Source organism: Mastomys coucha, unplaced genomic scaffold (assembly GCF_008632895.1).
Source record: "Mastomys coucha isolate ucsf_1 unplaced genomic scaffold, UCSF_Mcou_1 pScaffold18, whole genome shotgun sequence".
Lineage (NCBI taxonomy): Eukaryota > Metazoa > Chordata > Mammalia > Rodentia > Muridae > Mastomys > Mastomys coucha.
In genome coordinates, this window is record NW_022196900.1 from 5225150 (window position 1) to 5247124 (window position 21975).

Below are 21975 nucleotides of genomic sequence, written 5' to 3' on the forward strand. Positions count from 1 at the left end.
GGTTTCTCTGTATAGCCCCAGCTATCCTGGAACTCACACTGTAGAGCAGGCTGGCCTCGAACTCCGAAACCCACCTGCCCCACAAGTTCTGGGACTAAAGGCATGCACCACCCTCCTTCCTTCTTAGGAGTTACTGGGCCAAGTCTTGACCTCTAAGCTTCGATTATTTCTTGTCTAGGAATTTCTTAGTTCTCTGATTCCAGTTTTTTGGAAGGCTTCATTCCCATAGTTGTTGTACTGGCAAATGGCCATTAAAGAGATTTCTGAGTTAGCATATTCCCTTAAAAATTGTGCCTTAAAATTTGGATGGGTAAGCTGTTACCATTCGGCTAGCACCGGCTGTGCTAGCAGGACCTGAGTCCAATCCTCAAAACCTATGTAACTTCTGGTTCTCTCTGTCTTCTTACCGCCCCACCCCCACCCCACTATGGCATCTGCACACCCATAGACACATTTACTATATGTACACGGTTATACACTTTAAAATCAAAACAAATGTACACGTATGTGCATTTGCCTGCGTGAGTGTGTAGCAGAGGTCAGAAGAGGGTGTTGGATCACCTGGACTTGGAGTGACAGTGGTTGTGAGCCTGAGTGCTAGGAACTTAACTTGGGAGAACAGCAAGCACTCTTAGCTTCCAAGTCCCTGTCCAGTCTTTTCCCCCAACACGCGACCCCCATCCCCTGGTTTACTATTGGGTCTTATGTGGAACCCAGGCTTGTCTGGAACTTCAAGTCCTCCTTTCTGGCGTCCCCAGTGCTGGGCATCTAGGCAGGAATCATGGGTAGGCTGGAACCTAACTCTGCTTATTCCCCACACAAGCTGGGAAACCGTCTGTCCTCTAAACCCTGCCCTCACCGAGAAAACAACTCCTGCTGAGAGAAAACTCCGGCTAGCATGGCATCACTCCTTGTCTCCAACCTAAGAGTGCCCACCCAGGGGCTCCGATTCTGACCCTGTGTGGACACATCCCAGCTCCTAGCTGGCACATGATCACTCCTCCCTTAAACTCTGTAAAACCCTTCGCTTTAGCCTGGATGTGTGACTTCACTGACCTCCACCTGTGAGATCAGTGAGCCCACCCGAGAGCTGCCTCCTAATAAACCTGCCTTTATCGACTTTAAATCTGGCCTATATTTGTATCACCAAGGGAGAGAAAATGCCTATCATTAAGCATACTTGGTTCTGCTTTCTTCTTTAATGGTGTCTTTGTACAGAAATTCTGAGTATTGTGTGCATGCACGCACACACACACACACACACACACACACATATACACACATACACATGTGCAGACTCACATTTTAAGTTTTTTTTCCTAGTTTATCTGGAACTCATGTAGACCAGGCTGGCCTCACACTTGCTGTGTATATGTGTGTTTGTGTGTGTGTGTGTGTTTGTGCGTGCATGTGTGCGTGCGTGCGTGCATGCCGGCGCGCGTGCTGCAGTGTGTGCTTGGAGGTTAAATGACAGCTATGGGAGTTGGTCTTTCTGTAATGGGGGTCCCAGGATCAAACTCAGGTTTTCAGGCTTGCCTTTACCCACTGAACAAGTGAGTTTGTTGTTTGAGGCATAGTCGCCTGTAGCCTAGGCTGGTCTTGAACTTACTGTGTAGTCTAGGAAGACCTTGAGCTCCTGCTCCTACCTTTCAAATACTGCCATTCCAGGCAAGTTCTGTCATCTCGGTAAGTTCAACTCTGTATTGGAATTTGATTTGTGTGGATGATGTGAGGCAGGAATCCAGGGTTTGACTTTTGTTTTGATTTGTTGTTCTTGTTTTTTTGAGACAGGGTTTCTCTGTGTAGTGATGGCTGTCCTGGCACTCCTGAGATCCTCTTGAGTGCTGGGACTGAAGGCGTGGGCCGCCTCCACCTGGCTGTTTGATTTTTACTATGGGTTGTTAGTGCTTCTGTGGTCATTTCTATGCCTAAGCTTTGTGTTTATCCCTGTTTGCAAAGGGAGGTGGTGAACTGCTGATATTTCTCTTACTGGATATGTACTACTTCTTCTGTTTTACAGGTTCTTTTTGTCATTTTGAATAAACTTCCAGGTGGACTATGAAAGATTATGACGAACTCCTCAAATACTATGAATTGCATGAAACTATTGGGACAGGTAATTGTCAAATTTTTTCATTGGAGGCAGAGTACAGATAAAATAATTGAAAGTATGGTCTATTTGGGTAGTCTTGAGCTTTTTAGTATAATTGGTGTAGTTTAAACATTTTTTTAACCTATAATTAAAAAGTTTAAATTTATTTTATTTTGTGTGTCTGTCTGGTGTGCGTCCCTGTGTATGATGTATATGGGAAACATGCTGCAGCATACATGTGGAGGCCAAAAGACAGCTTTGTGGGGTAGATTCCCTTCCACCTTTATGTGGGTTCTGGGTCTGGGACACAGGTTGCCAGTCACCTTTGTCTGCTGAGCCATCTCTTCTGATCCTCTGCCTACTTTAATAAGCAGGGTAGAGCAAGATAGACTATCAGAGAGAGCCTTACAGGTCATTACAAAAGTGTTGTATTTTAGTGTAAATAAAGCTACTAGAGAATTTTCAGCTAAGGAGTGATATGGCCTTTGTTTTTTTTTTGAGACAGGGTTTCTCTGTATAGCCCTGGCTGTCCTGGAACTCACTCTGTAGACCAGGCTGGCCTCAAACTCAGAAACCCGCCTGCCTCTGCCTCCCAAGTGCTGGGATTAAAGGTGTGTGCCACCAACACCTGTCTGGCCTTTGTTTTGAAAGGGTCGTCCTGGCTGCTTGAGAGTGAAGACCCTAGGTGGGGGAGGGCATAGCCGTCAGAAACAATGGCAGGCAGGAGAGTCCATGCCAGGAAAGGGTGGCAGCATGGTTAGAATGCTAGGGTGAAGCTAGTGAGACTGAGTTATAACATACAATAAAATGCACACAGATGTTAAGTTTTACATGAATACATAGCCATGCACTACCTGATCAGAGAAGACCTGGGTGTTCCTACTCAGAGCTTGTTTCCTTTCCCAGGGAAGGCATTGGTATGTTTCCCCGTGTAAGTCGGTGGGGTTTGCCTATGGAATTGTTGTACATGGAATGCCTGAGAAACGAAGTTCCATGGTTTTGTGCAGAGCCACCTGGGAAAACAGTGGGGAAGACCATGAAAGTGACTATCAAAAACTTCTTTTTGGGTGTATTAATTTGAACATCTTTCAGACAGCTAGAAGTATTTAGTCAGCCTTTGATCCAGTTCTAATACATAATTAATTTGTAGTTTTTGAGCTCTTTGAAGTATTGTATAATTTATCTTCAGTTTTAGTAACTTTATGTTGTGTTCTAGCTTGTTCATAATAAAGCAAATTTAATTGCAGTGTTAAACATAGAATATGGTTAAAAAGATTTACTTCTATTAATATGTATGTGTGGTCTGTGCATGAGTAATCCTTGTGTCTGTGGGTGGCTGAGGACCACAGAAGAGGGCAGCTGATCCTTTGGAGCGGGGGTAATAGACAGGTGTCAGCCGTCTGAGTAGGTGCTGGGAATTGAACCCTGATGGTCTATAAGAGTGGCAAGCGCATTTTAACTTACTAGCCATCTCTCCAGCTCCCATAGAGCATATTTTTAAAGAGTGAATATTTTTTTCCTGCTTCTTTATCATAATATCAGATATTTGCTGTTCATAGTAGGAAAACAAATTCTATCTAGAACAGTGGTTCTCAGTCTTCCTAATACTGCAACTCTTTTTTTTTTTAAATCTTTAGTTTAAGATTTATTTTATTTACATGAGTACACTGTTGCTGTCTTCAGACACACCAGAAGAAGGCATCAGATCCCATTACAGATGGTTGTGAGCCACCACGTGGTTGCTGGGAATTGAATTCAGGACCTCTGGAAGAGCAGAGGGTGCTCTTAACTACTGAGCCATCTCTCCAGCGCCCGCTGCATCTCTTTAATACAGGTTGCAGTAACCTCGACCAAAAAATTATTGTTGCTACTTCATAACTTTACTTTTGCTACTGTTAGGAATTGTCATAAATGTCTGTGTTTTCTGATGGTCTTAGGTGACCCCTGTGAAAGGATTGTTTGACCCAAGGGGTTGTGATTCACAGGTTGCAAGTCCTGGTCTAGAAAAGAATCTGGAGTCCTGGCCAGCATGTTGGAAGTGATAGAAGAAAGGAAAATTTCCAGGAAAATGTGGCTTGATAGAGTCTTTTAAAATATCTGTGTTGGGCCCTCATTTATCTCCGTTTTCATTTTTCTGTACCCAGGTGGCTTTGCAAAGGTCAAACTTGCCTGCCATATCCTCACTGGAGAAATGGTAGCTATAAAAATCATGGATAAGAACGCACTAGGGGTAAGTTTGAAATGACTTTTTACCTTAACTGTACAAAATAATGGGTTCCATTGATACATTTACATATGAAGTTATAGTACGTTGATCACTGATACTTTTATATATGAGTTATAGTATGTTGGTCATATTTGTCTCTCATGACATTAAAAAGTTAGTTTTGAGTCAAAGTTTCCCTGTATATAGTGCTGTCTTAGGCTCATTTTGTGTTCAAGTTGGCCTTCAGCTTGTGGTCTCTCTGCCTCACCCTCATGAGTGTTAGGGTTGCTGGCGTATGTCTTCACACCCTAAGAAATATATACCTTTTCATAAGTATGTATGCATGGCGTGTGCGTGTGTGAACACATGTAGATGTATGTGCACGAATATATTTGAATGGTTCCTTCTACATTAGTCCAAGATTCTTTCAGGAATTCTAGGCATTGTTCTGTTGACCTACTATGTCAGTAGCCTTTCGTCATTGTGACAAACACTTGAGGGAAACAAATTTTTTTTTAAAAAGTCTTTTTTTTTTTTTTTTTTAAGATGTATTTATTTATTTTATGTATTGAGTACACTGTAGCTGTCTTCAGACACACCAGAAGAGGACGTTAGATCTCATTACAGATGGTTGTGAGCCACTATGTGGTTGCTGGGATTTGAACTCAGTACTTTTGGAAGAACAGTCTTTCCTGCTTTTACCTGCTGAGCCATCTCACCAGTCCCGAGGGAAACAATTTAAAAGGGGGAAAGATTAAGCTTTGTCTTGTGGTTTGGGTGCAACGATCCATTGCTTTGGGCCTGAGGTAAGGTTGAATGTCATGATGGTTTGAGCCTGTGCCAGCTCAGTGGCACTAGGGAACAGAGCATGCCTTTGCCAGTAGGCATCCTCCTTCATTCCACCCATGCTCATGAGTGCTGTCACCCATGTTCAGTGTGGGTCCTCTCTGAGTCTTCAGATACTCCTAGTGTGTGCTTGCTAGTCTCCACCCTCGTAAACTGACGGATCAGCTGATGCACTTACATTGAGTTTGCCTTTATAAAATTCCTCAGGACACTAATTTTGTAATGCTTTTCTGTTTGTTTGAGCAGCTTGCTTGAGAGCTAGTGATAGCTACCTGGATTTAAAGCTGTTGATGCTGATGCTTGGAGCACTTGCCAGAGAGTTTGTTGCTTATCTGAACTGATGTTTTGTCAAACAGAGTGATTTGCCCCGAGTCAAAACTGAGATAGATGCCCTGAAGAATCTGAGGCATCAGCATATATGTCAGCTCTACCATGTGCTAGAAACAAAGAACAAAATCTTCATGGTTCTCGAGGTTAGTGGTGGGTCAGACAACTGAAAGGTTTTGCTTGCTTTTTTAGTAGTTGAGAGAAAATTTTGTCTTCTTACCCGAAAAATCAGAATAAATGTTTGTTCTAGTTTCATTTTCATTGCCATGATAGAATGATCCTTATAGAACATAACTGAGGAGGGAAGAAAGGTTAGCTCAGTTCCAGGTTCACTGGAAGGCAGAGCAGCACAAACTTAGCTAAGAGTAGAGAGAACTAAATAAATGCTTGCCTGTCTGCTTGTCTCAGCCTCATTTCTCCAGTCTTACACACAGTACAAGACCCCTGTCTAGAGAGCAATGCCACCCATAGTGGGCTGGGTCTTCCCACAGCAGTCTCCCATAGACATACCCACAGTCCAGTCCCATATAGACAGTCCATGACTCTCTGCCCAGGTGATTCTAGGTTGTGTTAGGTAACAGAGCTAACTGTTGTTATTATTGGTTCTTTTCTTTCACCTTTATGTGGGTTCCTGGGATGAAAGCCATCTTTCTGGCCCTTTTTGTGCCTTTTATTAGTATGTATTAATTATTCACAATGTGTTACATTGTGACATTTAATACATAACATTTTTGTTTGTTTGTTTGTTTGTTTTGTTTTTCACGACAGGGTTTCTTTGTGTGGCCTTGGCTGTCCTGGAACTCACTCTGTAGACCAGGCTGGCCTGGAATTTAGAAATCCACCTGCCTCTGCCTCCCAAGTGCTGGGATTAAAGGTGTGCACCACCACCGCCCGGCAATACATAACATTTTTATATATGAAATGTATTTATTTTATGTTTATGAGTATTTTGCCCACATGTCTGTATGTGCACAATTTCCATGCCTGGTGCCTGGTGAAACCACAGAGGGTGTTGGATCCCCCGGGGCTGGAGTAGTAGACAGCTGTCAGCTGCCATGTGGGTCCTGAGAAATGAACTTGGGTCCTCTGCAAGAGCAGCCAGCCAGTGCTCTTAACCCCTCAGCCATCTGTCCAGCTTTCTGTATAACATTTTTTTGACCATATTTGACCATCTCTGTTACATTCTCATTATCACCCCAGCCCCTTCTTCTCAACTAGCCCTGCTTCTACTTCCCTGTCTTTGTTTTTTTTGATAACCTAGTATTTTCTTTTTTTTTTTTTGAGGGTTGCTTACAAGAGCATGGCTACCTTACTAATGGCTGTATCCCTGAAGAAAATGTTTCTCCCTTCCTTATCAACCATTAACTATATAAGTCCTGAAGAGGGGGCTTTGTAAAATTACTTTTTCTCCTAGAGATAAGTGTATGATTGTATGTCAGACATCTGTGCACTTGTGGGAATGCACGCTTGCGTACGTGCATGTGGAAGCTCAGTGTCTTTCTATCTTGTTCTTTCCCTTACTTGTTAGGATAGGATCTCTCACTGAACCCAGAGCTCACTGTTTCGGTTAGGCTGGCTGGCCAAGGAGCTGCGGGACTGGCTTGTCTGTGCCTCTATGCTGGGATTACAGATTTGCATTGTCAACTGCAAGCTTTTATGTGTGTGCTTGGGGGGCTAAACTCAGATCCTCACGTTTGTTCAGCATGAACCCCTGATGGGCTTTTTTTTAGGGAGATTGAAAATCAGTGGTCTTTGGACAATGACCAGCAATAATTACTGGAGAAACAATAATTACTCCTGCTTTTCATTTTTAACTTTAGATGACTGTACTAAATGTGAATTTGTTAACTTGAGAATAAGTTTTAGTACTTTGCTATAAAAGTATAAAGCCCAGAGTGAGCTTTTTAAAATCACAGTGGTAGTTGGTTTAACTTCTGTTTATTGGCACTAAAACTGCTCAAGGGGAGAATTATTGTTCTCCTTTCTGGAATAATTACTGTGTTGTAGGATCCTGAGAGTATAGTTCATTCACTCAGTTCCCTTACCTTTAAACTAATATGAGTTTGGAATGGTTTTACTTTCCATTCGTGGGAAGGGATTTCTGTAATGTGTGTAAATGTGAGTCTCTTCTTGTTGAAGTACTGTCCAGGAGGAGAGCTGTTTGACTACATAATCTCCCAGGATCGCCTGTCGGAAGAGGAGACCCGAGTCGTCTTCCGTCAGATACTGTCTGCAGTTGCATATGTCCACAGCCAGGGCTATGCTCACAGGGACCTCAAACCAGTAAGTGGCCCTGTCACCCTTAGATGTTTACCTGGGAGTTCAGCATGGTGTGCCTCATCTTTTCAAGGTACCCAAGTACCCTGCTTAGAGACCCTCCAGTTCTGTTCCTTAGGTTCTTGTTGTAGTCAGAATCTGTCCATTCACTTTTCTTTCTTAGCATCCTCATGATCTGTTGTATGTGACTTTAAATAGCTGCCCTTTGTCAAGATTTTATCCCTGGGAAAAATGAGCCATCCAGTATTTTCCATTCAGTGTTCTCTTTTTGTTTGAGACATTGTCTACCTATATAGCCCAGACTAGCCTAGAGCTCACAGTATAGCCTTGGCTGAGACTATATTCCTTTAATCTCAAACCATGCCCCAGAAGGGGGCAGCTCAGCAGAATTGGCAGCTTCTCCCTTTAAAGGACTGATGAAAGATGTGAGCATTCTTTTAGTCTTTAGGATCCACTGTGTGTGATAGTGAGTATATATTTAAACGTAATTTTGTAAGACAGAGTCAGGAACGTAGGGTCGGTCTGTGGCAGTGTTATCCCTTTTTAGTTTTTATACTGAACTCTTCAGTCTGAGCTCCACTTAGTCTTTTTTTTGTTTTTGTTTTATTTTTCAAGACAGGGTTTCTCTGTGTGGCCCTGGTTGTCCTGGGATTCTTTCTGTAGACTAGGCCAGCCTTGAACTCACAGAGACCCACTTGCCTCTGCTTCCAAGTACTGGGATTAAAGGAGTGTCTCATCACTGCCCAACTCCCTAGATCTCTCTTTCTTTTTTTTTTTTGTGGTTCTAGGGAGTAAACCTAGGGTCACATGGTTGCTGGGACAACGCTCTTCCTCTGAGCAACATTTCCAATCTCCAGCCTTTTTCTCTTGTTTTCCTTGTCCTTTATTTATTTTTTTAAATCAGGGGTTGGGGGGATGGGTTGTGGAAGACAGGGTATCACTATGTAGCCCTAGCTGGCCTGGGACTCACTATGTAGACCAGGCTGGCCTCAAACAGATCCACTTGCTTCTGCCTCCTGAGTACTGTCATTAAAGGTGTGTACCTATCCCTAGCTCTATTTTTTTCTTGTTTTTTTTTTTTTATTAGCTTTTATTTATGTTTTAACTTATATTGAATCTCAGCTTCAAACAGAAACAACTCTAAATTATTTTTAGAAATGGTTAGAAGTGGGGTCTGGCATAAGGAAATCAGGATACAGTTATCGAAATATCTTTGTTTTCTCAGGAAAATTTATTGTTTGATGAAAATCATAAGCTAAAGCTGATTGACTTTGGTCTCTGTGCAAAACCCAAGGTAAGTATCGAAATAAAAATACATTTATGTCTCTAAGCATACCTGTTGGTGTGTTATTTTGCACTGACTTTCACTTAATTTTTATTGTTTGTTTACGTCCATTTAGAGGAATAATAAATTTTATCCTTAGCATTAATAGTTTTATAAGTATGCTACATAATTCTGCAATGGAGCCAAGATTGTGAGTCACCACTGTAGGTCTAGGATTTGTCCCCACGGGGAAGCTATGAGAATCTCGAATGGCAGGTAACATGAAGCCATTATAATACGATACTGAATCATGTTTGTAGTTTGAGTATTTTGTCACTAGATGATGCCTTTGTTCATTTATGTAGAAGTTGAGAATTTAGTGTATCTAGTTTTTGTTACCCAAATGATTGTATAACGAAGGACTAGTTATCCACTGAGGTGATCCCCTTTCCTTGTGAAAGAAGAGGGGAGTGGATGGCCATGGGCTTCTACAGTTATTCTGCTCAGGATTATCCTGATTGCATTAAGTAGGTAAGTACATGCTCTTCAGCATGACTTCTCTTTGAGATGACTTTGAGCTGCTCAACTCTGCTGCTGCCGTAGGTCTCCTGTGAGGTTGCTTGGTGGAGGTTTCCTTCTGGGTTCTCTAATGATGGCACTGCACTGCTGAAATGAGCTGTCTGTACTCATTAAGAATGTTGAAATTGCAGACTCGTCTCAGCTCTTTGTAGTCCCATGATTATTTCCTGCCCCTCAGAACTAGCAAGGTGTAGAGGGAAGCAGATTTAGCCTGTTCAGTTTTGAATGTCTGACTCTTTTTGATTCTTCTCCCACTAATATCTATTCTGAGATTACCAGTGGGGGCTTGTGTCTACAAGCAGATGATTCAGAAGGCAGGGTTAAACATTTTTTTTTTTTTTACAGACATAGAAAAGCTTATAAAGATCGTCCTTTGGCATATAAGTTACATTCTCCACAGGAGGTAGTGGGAATGTTTGTAGAAGACTCCGTTAGCTTTTTTGTTTTTTGTAATGGCTGCCACAAATTCAACTCATATAGACAGTGTACTGGCTGGTTTTGTGTGTCAACTTGACACAGGCTGGAGTTATCACAGAGAAGAGAGCTTCAGTTGGGGAAGTGCCTCCATGAGATCCAGCTGTGGGGCATTTTCTCAATTAGTGATCAAGGGGGTAGGACCTCTTGTGGATGGTACTATCTCTGGGCTGGAAGTCTTGGGTTCTATAAGAATGCAGGCTGAGGAAGCCAGGGGAAGCAAGCCAGTAAGAAACATCGCTTCGTGGCCTCTGTGTCAGCTCCTGCTTCCTGACCTGCTTGAATTCCAGTCCTGACTTCCTCTGGTGATCAACAGCCATGTGGAAGTAAGCTAAATACACCCTTTCCTCCCCAGTTTGCTTCTTGGTCATGATGTTTGTGCAGGAATAGAAACCCTGACTAAGACAAATTGGTACCAGCATAGTAGGGTATTCCTGTGACAACCTGACCATGTTTTGGGGAGGACTGTGGAAGGACTTTGGAACTTTGAGCTAGAAGAGCCATTGGTTAAGAGCTCTATGGGATGTTGTGTAGGAGCTTGGAAGATCATGTTGAGAACAATGCAGAAGATGGAGGCCTGGCTTGTGAAATTTCAGAGGGAAGATTAAAGACTCTTATCAGGGCAATGTTGTTTTGATTGTGAAGATTCTGTGGTTCTGGTTAGCTGGGGCTGAAGTATCAGCTGTGATTAACAAGATACCACAACTACTAAAGTGAAAACTTTGCATTACTGGGACTATTGATGCTGGTTAGCTGGAGCTAAGAAATTAGCAGTGATTAAGAAGAGACCAGCGTCATTGAGGTGACATCTTCTAGGAAGTGTTTTCTGAGAGCACAGAGGCTGTGTTCCAGAGATAGCCAAGGTTGTACCTTGTGCTGTAGCAGGACTTGGTAATGTGTAAGAGTCACCCAGGTGGTACTGAGTTTGACAGCAGGAAGGGGTCATGAAAAGCAGCTGAGGTTCGGCACAGTGAGAGGCCATGGAAGGCCATTGGTGAAGATGCAGCCTCAGTTTGCAATTGATGGCCCAGGACTGAAGGGGTCATGCAAAGGAGTTGAGGCTTCACACCGTGAAGATAGTCTATGAGAGGCTATTGGTAAAGCCTAGTTACAGCAGTGTTTTGGGAATGCCAGTACCATGCAATGACCACCAAGGACAGCAGCAGCAGTGGAGTACAGGCATCTGGAGCCTAGAAGATGTGTGCTACAAAGGGCAGAGCTGGAGAGATGACTCAAGGCCTTGGTGGAGCCTAGAAGATCGTGAGTTGGATCCCAGACGTTGGTTTTGCTTTTGATTGTGACTGTGCCCTGATATTTTTCCCTCTTGAAGGAAGAACATATTTAGTGGAGCCCACAGTTAAGAGACCTTGAATTTTAAGATATTGGACATTTTAAATTGATTGAACTTTTAATATGTAAAGACTGTGGGACTTTAGATCTTGGGGATAAATAAGAAAGTAAGGGTTGAGGCATAACAGTGATGTGTTTGTGTGTCAAGTTGACAAGGGGTCAATTGTACTGGTTGGTTTTGTGTGTCAACTTGACATAGGCTGGAGTTATTACAGAAGGGAGCTTCAGTTGGGGAAGTGCCTCCATGAGATCCAGCTGTGGGGCATTTTCTCAATTAGTGATCAAGGGGGTAGGGCCCCTTGTGGGTGGTGCCATCCCTGGGCTGGAAGTCTTGGGTTCTATAAGAGAGCAGGCTGAGCAAGCCAGGAGAAGCAAGCCAGTAAGAAACATCCCTCCATGGCCTCTGCGTCAGCTCCTGCTTCCTGACCTGCTTGAGTTCCAGTCCTGACTTCCTCTGGTGATCAACAGCCATGTGGAAGTAAGCTGAATAAACCCTTTCCTCCCCAACTTGCTTCTTGGTCATGATGTTTGTGCAGGAATAGAAACCCTGACTAAGACAGACAGCATCTAAGAAAATGGGGTGGTTTGGGAAACATGGCCTCAGTTCTGTGGGGCTCTTGCTGTGCCACCACTGCCTGGCTCATTTGAAAACAAAGTCTTCAGGTTTCTAGATCCTTTGCCTCCTGTAGAGCTCAGCACAGGAGTGCAGCAGTAGCTTCATTTTTCTAAGGCCTGTCTATGTTTCTGTGGGAGAGAAGAGGTTGATAGATCACCAGGGAAGGTGTGATTTGTCTTATCACAGAGTCTAGTCAATAGATGAGTAATGTATTCTGCTGTGTACCAGTTGCTTCTTCCTGTGAACAAGAAAGATCTGTATTGGCAAAGATTTGATGTTAAAGCTAGGGACTTGAATTCTGTGGGTATTCCTTGAATATTTGAGTGTGGGAAATCATGGGTGCTTGGATAAATGTAGGGTTGATTACTGTGCGGGCGAATATCTGGGGAAGTATACAATTGATGTGACTGATCTGAGGGGAAAAAGATCTTCATGGAGGTCAAGTGGTATTGGAAGTGTAGAGAATCCCAGTTGATATGTGCACATGTGCATCTATACAAAGAATAGTTACAGAAATCCCTATTTTGGGGGATAATTTTTCATCTAGCCTCTGAGTTCAAAGGGGAGAACTTATCAAAGTTTAATTTTTTTTTTTTTTTAGGTTTTTCAAGACAGGGTTTCTCTGTATAGCCCTGGCTGTCCTGGAACTCACTCTGTAGACCAGGCTGGCCTTGAACTCAGAAATCCACCTGCCTCTGCCTCTTCCTCCCAAGTGCTGGGATCAAAGGCGTGCGCCACCACTGCCCAGCAAAGTTTAATGTTTTTAATGTTTATTTTTGTTTTCTGAGACTGGTCTCTTGTGGCTGAGTCTGACCTTGAACTCCTGATCATCTTGCTTTTACTGCACAAGTGCTGGGATTACAAATGTGCAGCAGCATGCCTGATCTGAGACTCACTGTTTCTGGGGCCATAACTACAAGCGTTTGGTTTTTGTGTTATGTAGGGCAACAAGGACTACCATCTACAGACGTGCTGTGGAAGCCTTGCTTATGCAGCTCCTGAACTAATACAAGGGAAGTCGTATCTTGGATCGGAGGTAATTGTTACTGATTAGTTTGATGTATTTCTTCATCCTCATTGTGCTTGCTTTTTGTATAAAGTAGCTATAGTTTGAACTGGTTAGGTCAGCTAGGTAGTGTCCAAGACTATGATGATGTGTTCAGTTTTCAAAGATGTTTATTAACACAGAGAAAAACTTATCCTTCATGCATAGCTGACTTGTTTTTTTTGTTTTGTTTTGTTTTGTTTTCGTTTTTGAGATAGGTCGTTTCTTTTTTTGTTTTGTTTGGTTTGGTTTGGTTTGGTTTGGTTTTTCGAGACAGGGTTTCTCTGTGTAGTCCTGGCTGTCCTGGACTCGCTTTATAGACCAGGCTGGCCTCAAACTCAGATACCCTCCTGCCTCTGCCTCCTGAGTGCTGAGATTACACCATCACAGCCAGCTTGCACTTGCTTCTTAGTTAAGTCAGCTAGCTCATTCTCTGCAGCTCAGGTGTTGCTGATGTTAGTGTCATAAAGAAACAAATCACAAGTGGTCAGAAGCTCAGGAAGTGTGGGGCTGAAGGCTTCCTGTCTTTCCTACAGTCTGCTCTCTGGAAGGGAATAGCCCAAGTGGCAGCTCGGCTCAGCTTGCTTTACCTGCAGCACCCACGATTCTCATGGAACATCTCTGGGGATAAGTGCTATGTAGGAGAAACTTTGGAAATACCAGCCTACTTAATCTGAAACAGGAATAGATGGGAATTTGTATATTTTTAGTGACTTAATTTTGATCTATATTTAAAGTATCGTAGAAAAATAGAAGTAAGAAATTTGGTATGTTTTTATTTAAATTTGTAATTTATATTTTTTCCTATTTGCTTTATTCTTTCTCCATACAATATTATGCATATCCTTTTTAAAAAAATCATATGAATGTGACCTGGACATCATATTCCTTTTTAATTAAGTATTTGTGCATATTGTATTTTTTATATGTTGTCTCATCTTTATTTTGCATGTGTGTATACTGGAGACAGAACACGCCCTAATGTCATGTGGATGTCAGAGGATAACTTCTAGAGTTAGTTCTCTCCTCCACCATTCGGGTTCCAGGCATTGCACTCGGCTTGTCAGGCTTGGTAACCAAGCAAGCGCCTTTGGAGAGCTTTACCTGCTGAGTCATTTTGCCAGACTATTTTTGTTCATGTATTTACTTTAGATGAGCCAAATTTTTTTTTTTTTCTTTTTTTTGGTTTTTCGAGACAGGGTTTCTCCCTGTAGCCCTGGCTGTCCTGGAACTCACTTTGTAGACCAGGTTGGCCTCGAATTCAGAAATCCACCTGCTTCTGCCTCCCAAGTGCTGGGATTAAAGGTGTGTACCACCACCACTCTGCTGAAATGAGCCAAATTTTTAATTTGTTCATTTCTTGCATTTAAAGTGCTTCCATGACCTTTTGGCCTGAGATTCTTTGCTACAGTTTCTACCCACTACATAGCTGCAACCAATCACTTTATGGGGTGGGGGTGGGGTCGGGAGGGTGGGGGATGGTATCCCCCTGATAGCTGCACACACAGAGGCATACCTCTTGTTGTTGTGTCAACTTTAGGTTAATTTGATGCTCAGCACAAAGGGACTCCATCATCCTGATAGACATACATACAACCTGACAACCTGGTAAACGTACATATACAAAATTGTGTATACATACACAATTGGAAACAGACACACAAAGATGTGCTTGGAGCTAGCCTAAGGCTTTCAATTCTGTGAATTGTGTGCTAGGCCTTCATGGTTGAGTTTATTCTTAAGCACCTCTTGTAAAGCTGGCCTTACACCTTCAGCAACAGTGCTTTCTTTGGCCATGGTGGTGGGGTAGGATGAAACTGAGCCTTGAATGCACATTGAGCTCCTTCCTCTTTGAGACTTGGCAATGGCAGGGAAAATGCTTGTTTGTTTATTTATTTTGGAAGAATGGTTTATTGAGTATGCTGCCAGAGGGCAGCAAGCTGGGCAGTAATTGGTGTGTCGCCTGTAGCTTTATCTATGTATATTTTACTGGATATTGAATTTAGGGCCTTGACATTAGTGTTGACATATAGTGTTAACATTAACACTATTTCTTGGACTAAATCACTATCCCTTTAGATCTGTTGTTGATATTTTTTTCTTTGGAATTTTGAGACAGGATCTTGCTGAGTTTTTAGTTTGAAACCTGAGGTCCTCCTGCCTCAGCCTCCTGAGAAGGATGTTTTTCTTGTGTGTGTGTGTTTGCTGTGTTTATATAGGTGTTCATATATTTATGTGTGTAGGTCTGAAGTTGACAGCAGTTGATAGTTTGCACATTATTGAGGGAGGGTCCTTTACTGAACCCTGGAGTTCTCTGGCAAGTTTGAGTAGTCAGGGTGTGGCAAGGGAAGCTTGTCTTTAACTTCTGGACCAGGCGTAGAAGTCACACCGCCTAGCTTTTATGTGGTTCTGGGGATCTAAACTCATATCCACAGACATGCCTGGAAAGGTGTTTATTCACAGAGCGAAATCCATTTTGGATCCCCTGCTGGACTGGAATTCAGTATGTAGCTCCAGCTGACCTTGAATGTTGGGTGTTCTTGCCTCAACCCCCCTATGCTGGATTTGCAGATTTAAGACATGCTGCAGACCCTCTAAAACGTGTTGCTTGTACCAGTCATCTTTACAGCTTTATTATATTGGCTACTGTATTTTTTTTTTTTAAATATGTGCTACTATACATAATTTCATTATGTAATTGTTTTTTTTTTTTTAAAGATTTATTTGTTTATTATATGTAAGTACACTGTAGCTGTCTTCAGACACACCAGAAGAGGGCATCAGATCTCATTATGGGTGGTTGTGAGCCACCATGTGGTTGCTGGGATTTGAACTCATGACCTTCTGAAGAACAGTCGGTGCTCTTCCTCGCTGAGCCATCTCACCAGCCCAACTACTGTATTTTTTTAGTCTATTTACATGTATGTATATATGTATGTGTGCATGCTGATGAAGGCTAGAGGACAGTTTATCGGGAATGGTTTTCTCTGTTCACTATGAGGGTCCTGAGAATTGAATTTATGATGTTACCCTTGGCAACAAGCTTCTTTACCAGCTGATCGTTTTTGCTGACTTCTTTTCAATCTGGAAAACTTAGGAGGTTTTCTTCATTTTCCTTAACATTTTTTTTCCTCTGAGACAGACTATCCTATTGTAGCTGTAGTTGGCCCAATGCTCAGTATGTAAATCAGGCTGGATTCCCAGAAATCCCTTGCCTTCTGAGTGCTGGGATTAAAGGTATGCACCACAATGCCTGGCTTGTCTGTTTTTTGAAACAGTCTTATATGTCTCAGGCTGTGAACGTACTGTTCAGCCAAGGATGACTTTGAATTTCTGATCTTGTCTCTACTTTTAAAGTTTTGGAATGACAGACATGTGCCATCACATTCAGTTTATGTGGTCCTGGGGGTCCAGTCACAGGCTTCATGCATGCTGGACTGTATCCCCGATGCTTGGTTTGTTTCTTTTAATTTTAACTTTGAAAGAATGCAGATAACATAAAATCTACCATAGTAACTGCTTTGCAGTTCAGTTTATTAAGTAGGGTCACATTGTTATACAGTGAAGCGCCACAGTTTTCTTTACTTGTATAGCCAAAACCCAGCGCTTGTTGAACAATACCTCTCCATTTCCCCTAATCTCTTTGGCTTTTGTCCTATTCTCTGTGTCTCTGAATTTGGTTTTTCCACGTTAGACATAATTTTAATAATTTTTAAAACTACCTTAAATTCTTCAACATGCCTTCCAGGTTTATCTGTGTTACAGAATGTGTGGGACTACATTTAGACTTGCCTTTAAAAAAATGTGTGCCATGCATGGCAGGGCATTCCCTGAACCTGGGGCTCATATTCTCTTGACTAGACTAGAAGCTAACAGTCCACAGCAGTTGTTCTGTCTGCTGTCCTTGGAGCTGGACTTTATAAACATGTGTAGGGTGCCAGTGGGTTCCGGGGTTCGTACCCTTGTCCTTGGGTGTTTGACTGTCTGTCCTTGTACAATAATGTCTTAAGAATTGTACCAAGGAGTCCTCAGGCATCCTTGAAAGATGCAGAACCTGAGGCCTTGGAGATTTTGGTCTGGTTGTTTAAGTTGTAAAGTAAGCAGTTGAGGTAATTCTGGTGTTTGCCTGCAAAGGCCACTCACAATTGGTGGGCTCTCCGAGGTTCTCACAGATTCTAATGGGAAGTGTTTCAGCATGCTTTCTTCCCCCAGTTCTTTTTATCTTATTGACAATTGATAGATTTATTTACATTTACTTTGACTTATGATTTTAGTTAATTACTGTGTTTTCTCATCTTGTTTGAATCAGCGAAATGAGATGCTTTGTGAAGTAACCAGAAAGTCTTGTTTCTTTCCAGTAGGAGTAGTAGATTTGTATGGAAACATTACTATACTTTTTTCATCTTTTAGTTTAATTTCAAACATAATCTGTTTTGACCTCTCATGGTATTTGGTGTTTACTTCCTGTATTGTCACAAGGTAGTGAATTAAGTGTTTGTATCTCTCAGGCATAAATGCTTAACTTCTGATCTACAACTTGGAATACAAATCACCTGTTGACTTGAAAGGGAAACTGTTCTCATCAGACATCATGGAGCCCTGGCTGGGGCTTTGGCGGGATTCTGTAGACAGCTTTGCATCAGCTGGCTTATCTAGTGCATGTGTATACCCAGATAGGTGAGGCTACCTGTATTGTTTAACTGTTTCCTCTGTTATTTTTCTTTGTCAAAAATGCAGTCCTTCTCCCTTACAAACTTCGAAAGGATAGATGAGGGTGGAGACTAATAGTTAGGCCCTTTATCATTGGTCTATTCCCAACAAGGAAGGTGTGTTAGTGTTCTCTAAAGGAACAGAACTTACAGAATGGAAGAAAAATACAGATGTATTAAACTGATTTATAGATTGTGGTCCAGATAACCTGATAGTGGCTGTCTTATAACGAAAAGACCAAGAATCTACCTTAAATGTTCCATCTATGAGGCTGGATGTCTGCAGTCTGATCTGGTGCCGGAGTCTGAAAGGTTCCTAGAGACCCGCTGGTTTTCAGTCTTCATTGGAATCTTGACAGTAGTGGATATGATACCAGCCATAATAGCAGGATAGACAGCCTTGGCAGTGAGAGTAAGCAGCAAAAAGCAATAGCTTCATTCTTCCATGTCCTTTTATGTGGACTGCAATTGGAAGATGTGGCCCAGACTTAGGGTGGGTCTTCCTACCTGAAATATATAATAAAGCAAATCAATACTGTGGTTTTAGCTGACTCTAGATATAATCAAGTCAACAACTGAATTTAGCCGCTACAGGATCCATGATTAGTAATGTAGCATTTTTTATTGCTCAAAGCTAAGTTTTACTTGAATAAATAGTTATTGCTCAGGACTCAAAGAAATCTTAGGAAGTTATAGTTCTTTCTGAAGTTTAGGATTTGTAGTGCTGTTGTGCTGATTTCTAGCCTACATATTTGAAAAGTCAACCATTGAATTTTATTAAGATTTCTTCATATGCAAAGGGGTTTGCATCATAACTTAATTGCATTTTCAGATTAACAGGAAGTTTTCAGACTTATTTTTTAATTAATTAACTAATTAATTATTATATGTAAGTACATTGTCACTGTTTTCAGACACACCAGAAGAGGGCATCCAATCTCATTACAGATGGTTGTGAGCCACCATGTGGTTGCTGGGATTTGAACTCAGGGTCTTCAGAAGAGCAGTCAGTGCTCTTAACTGCTGAGCCATCTTTCCATCCCCAGACTTGTTTTTGACATTTTTCTAAATGTTTACACAATTCTCCTATGTAACCTTAGCCTCTGGCAGCCTTAAACTCATCTTTGAGTCTCAGAAATTGGTTTGAGAATCAGAGAATCAAGGCTTTGTTTCTTTATGACTTAGTTTCTAGACCTTTGGGGATTCTTTTCTTTTTTCATTTTTGCTTTTTCAAGACAGGGTTTCTCTGTGTAGTCCTGATTGTCCTTGGAACTCACTCTGTAGACCCGTTTAGGTCTGCTGGCCCTGAACTCACAGATATCACCAATCCCTGCCTCCCTAGTGCTGGGATTAAACACATGCGCCATCATGTCCACCTGGGAGTTATTTCAAGTCAGTTTTAGTATATAGCTAGAGGAGTGTACTGAATTGAAAGTCAAGAGGTCTTCCATTGAGTCAGTGACTTTGGGTAAATCTTCCTTTTTAGGCTTTGTGTTCAGTTAGGAGAGCCATTCTGTGAGCCTCTTTTAGGTGTCCTGCCTTTTTGAAATGTGTTTTATGTTATTTTTTTCCTCCCTCTTAGGCAGATGTTTGGAGCATGGGCATCCTCCTATATGTGCTTATGTGTGGATTTCTACCATTTGATGATGATAATGTCATGGCTTTGTACAAAAAGATAATGGTGAGTATTGTGGGTACAGAATTTCAAAATGAAAGCTAGACACTAGAATGTGCTGCTTATTATACACTTGCATGTATAAAAGTACCAAAAGGCAAATATGTTCCAGGCTGTTAGAAGATAAGAGTATAGCTATTGTTTGGCCATGGTTAAGGGGAAAGTATTTGGAGCCTGCTTCTTCTTGACCTAGATGTCAGTCATACTTTTTGTATTCAGTTTTTGAAAACTTACCAAGGTACATACACATTTATGTCTGTCTCTCTATATTATATTATATATATGTGTGTGTGTGTGTGTGTGTGTGTGTGTGTGTGTATGTATATGTGTGTATATATATATATACACATACATATAAAACACTCTTTCAGCTTGTATTTTGTTAAACCTTTTGAGTAAGTACTAAGTATATATCACATGTCATATATGATATGTGTCATAATATATATCATATAATGTATATCGTACTTATTCAATAAAAAGGTTAAGCCCAGCCTGGGCTGTATGAGACCTTGTTTTCAGAAACAGGGACCTTTTTGTTGGCATTGTTTTGGAAGTGCCGTCTATCTCTTATTTTGAGACCTGGCTGTCTTGAGACCTCTTGTGAAGCCCAAGAGTTCAAAAAGAGGATCATACCTGGCAGAACCAAGCAGAGCTGGCAGCAAGGCCTGCATCCTCATGGCTTTAGTGCTGGAAGCACTAAGTGCTCAAAGTGCTTGCTTTCCGATTGTTTTCCAGATGTCCCTGGCTAGTGGCTTGAGGGAGCTGGAATCTCCAGGAACCCCAAAGCCATTGTGAAAAGAACAGCTCAGTGGGTCATCAGAATCCACCAGCCTTGGTGCCAGGCTGCACGGTGAGGCAGATGGCTCATGGCACACTTCATTCGCATTTAATAAAAGAACAAGGTTATTAGGAAAGATACACTGAACAATCTAGGATCACCTGAGTGTTTGCATATTCAGGTTTAGGTTGTTAATCTAAGCCACGAGGCCCAGACTTGGTAAGCGAGTGCTGTCATGTTCTTGATTTATGGCTTTCCCACGAGGAGTGCTGTGCTTTTGCCTGTCTAGACCTTAAATTACTTTATTGTTTCCTTTCCTGCAAATTCATACTCATGGCAGATGTGTCATTAATATATTATTAATATTGTTTAATTAGTATACTTATTTGAGTGCACTAGTGGATCTTGAATAAATCTTTTGGGAGCTGGAACTTACCTTAAAATAATATGAAGTGTTCTGCTCTAATAGTAAAATCCAAGGTTTTATTTTTGGGCAAATTGAGTGCCTTTGCAATTGCATGAATGGTAGAACAAACCTAATTCTTGTTTGGGAGAGATTTGGACTTCCTAATTAATATTATTTACTAATACTGTGTATTCTTTGTTTCTCCTACTTTGAATTTTATTTTTTATTTTTTCATGTATTTGCAAGTTGAAAATTGATTCAAATTAGGATTTTTATGCATTATTGTGGAATTTAATTTCACACATTATAGATTTTGAAATTTATTGTAATCTTGGCTCAGAACTATTGTTCCGAGTCGCAGTGTAATACAGTCTGCTGGTTGAATCTAATTAAGGTGTCGTATCACTTGCATGCAATATGTATCTGCCTAGAATGTTCTAAAAATTCTCACTTGGGACTAGTACAACCCTCACTTCTTGGCTTGATTGAAAAACTCAGCAATATTTGACACACTGTGTAACTTATTTAAGAGCCAGCCTTTTGCATTTGTTGGCTATTTTAACAAAACCCTGAAATAGAATTTTCAGCATGATCACATAGAGATTGTGTTTTAATCTTATTAACGTCACCTATTCATTTGCTATCACTGTATTTGAAGACAAGCATGACCATACTTCAGTTCTGGTACACAAATATTAGAGTGGTCTACATAATTTAGAAGTCAAAGTTGGATAGTCTGCCGGGCAGTGGTGATGCACGCTTTTAATCCCAGCACTTGGGAGGCAGAGGCAGGTGGATTTCTGAGTTGGAGGCCAGCCTCGTCTATAAAGTGTGTTCCAGGACAGCCAGGGCTATACAGTTGGATAGTCTGAAGGTAAAAATTGCTAATCAATTGTTACTTTAAAATTTAAAGGGATTGAGTAAGTTGTTTCTTTATGAGATTACATTTTTATAATTTTATAGAGTTGACTATGGTGGTGTCATTGTGTATTGGAGAGACTGCCTGCCTTTTTTTCTTTTTAAGATTTATTTATTTATTTTATGTATATGAGTACACTGTAGCTGTACAGATGGTTGTAAGCCTTCATGTGGTTGTTGGGAATTGAGTTTAGGACTCTGTTCACTCTGGTCAGCCCAGCTCTTGTCAGACCTCATTATGGGTGGTTGTGAATCACCATGTGGTTGCTGGGATTTGAACTCAGGACCTCTGGAAGAGCAGCAGTCAGTGCTCTTAACTTCTGAGCCATCTTTCCAGCCCCTTTTTTTATTAGATATTTTCTTTATTTACATGTCATATGATTTTTCCTTTTCCAGTTTCCCCTCCAAAA

At 41.4% G+C, this 21975-nt stretch overlaps 1 protein-coding gene across 2 annotated transcripts in view; it reads left to right on the top strand.

Annotated features, from left to right (window-relative positions):
• The window catches only part of Melk (maternal embryonic leucine zipper kinase), a 91643-nt gene that overhangs the window by 2409 nt on the left and 67259 nt on the right, over positions 1-21975 (top strand). For both annotated transcript variants that reach the window (XM_031377267.1, XM_031377266.1), the window contains exons 2-8: positions 2021-2116; positions 4237-4322; positions 5501-5617; positions 7611-7754; positions 8974-9042; positions 12975-13067; positions 19368-19466. In XM_031377267.1, coding sequence (XP_031233127.1) covers positions 2059-2116; positions 4237-4322; positions 5501-5617; positions 7611-7754; positions 8974-9042; positions 12975-13067; positions 19368-19466 — 666 coding nt within the window. In that variant the 5' untranslated portion in view covers positions 2021-2058. The remainder of the gene's footprint in view (positions 1-2020; positions 2117-4236; positions 4323-5500; positions 5618-7610; positions 7755-8973; positions 9043-12974; positions 13068-19367; positions 19467-21975) is intronic.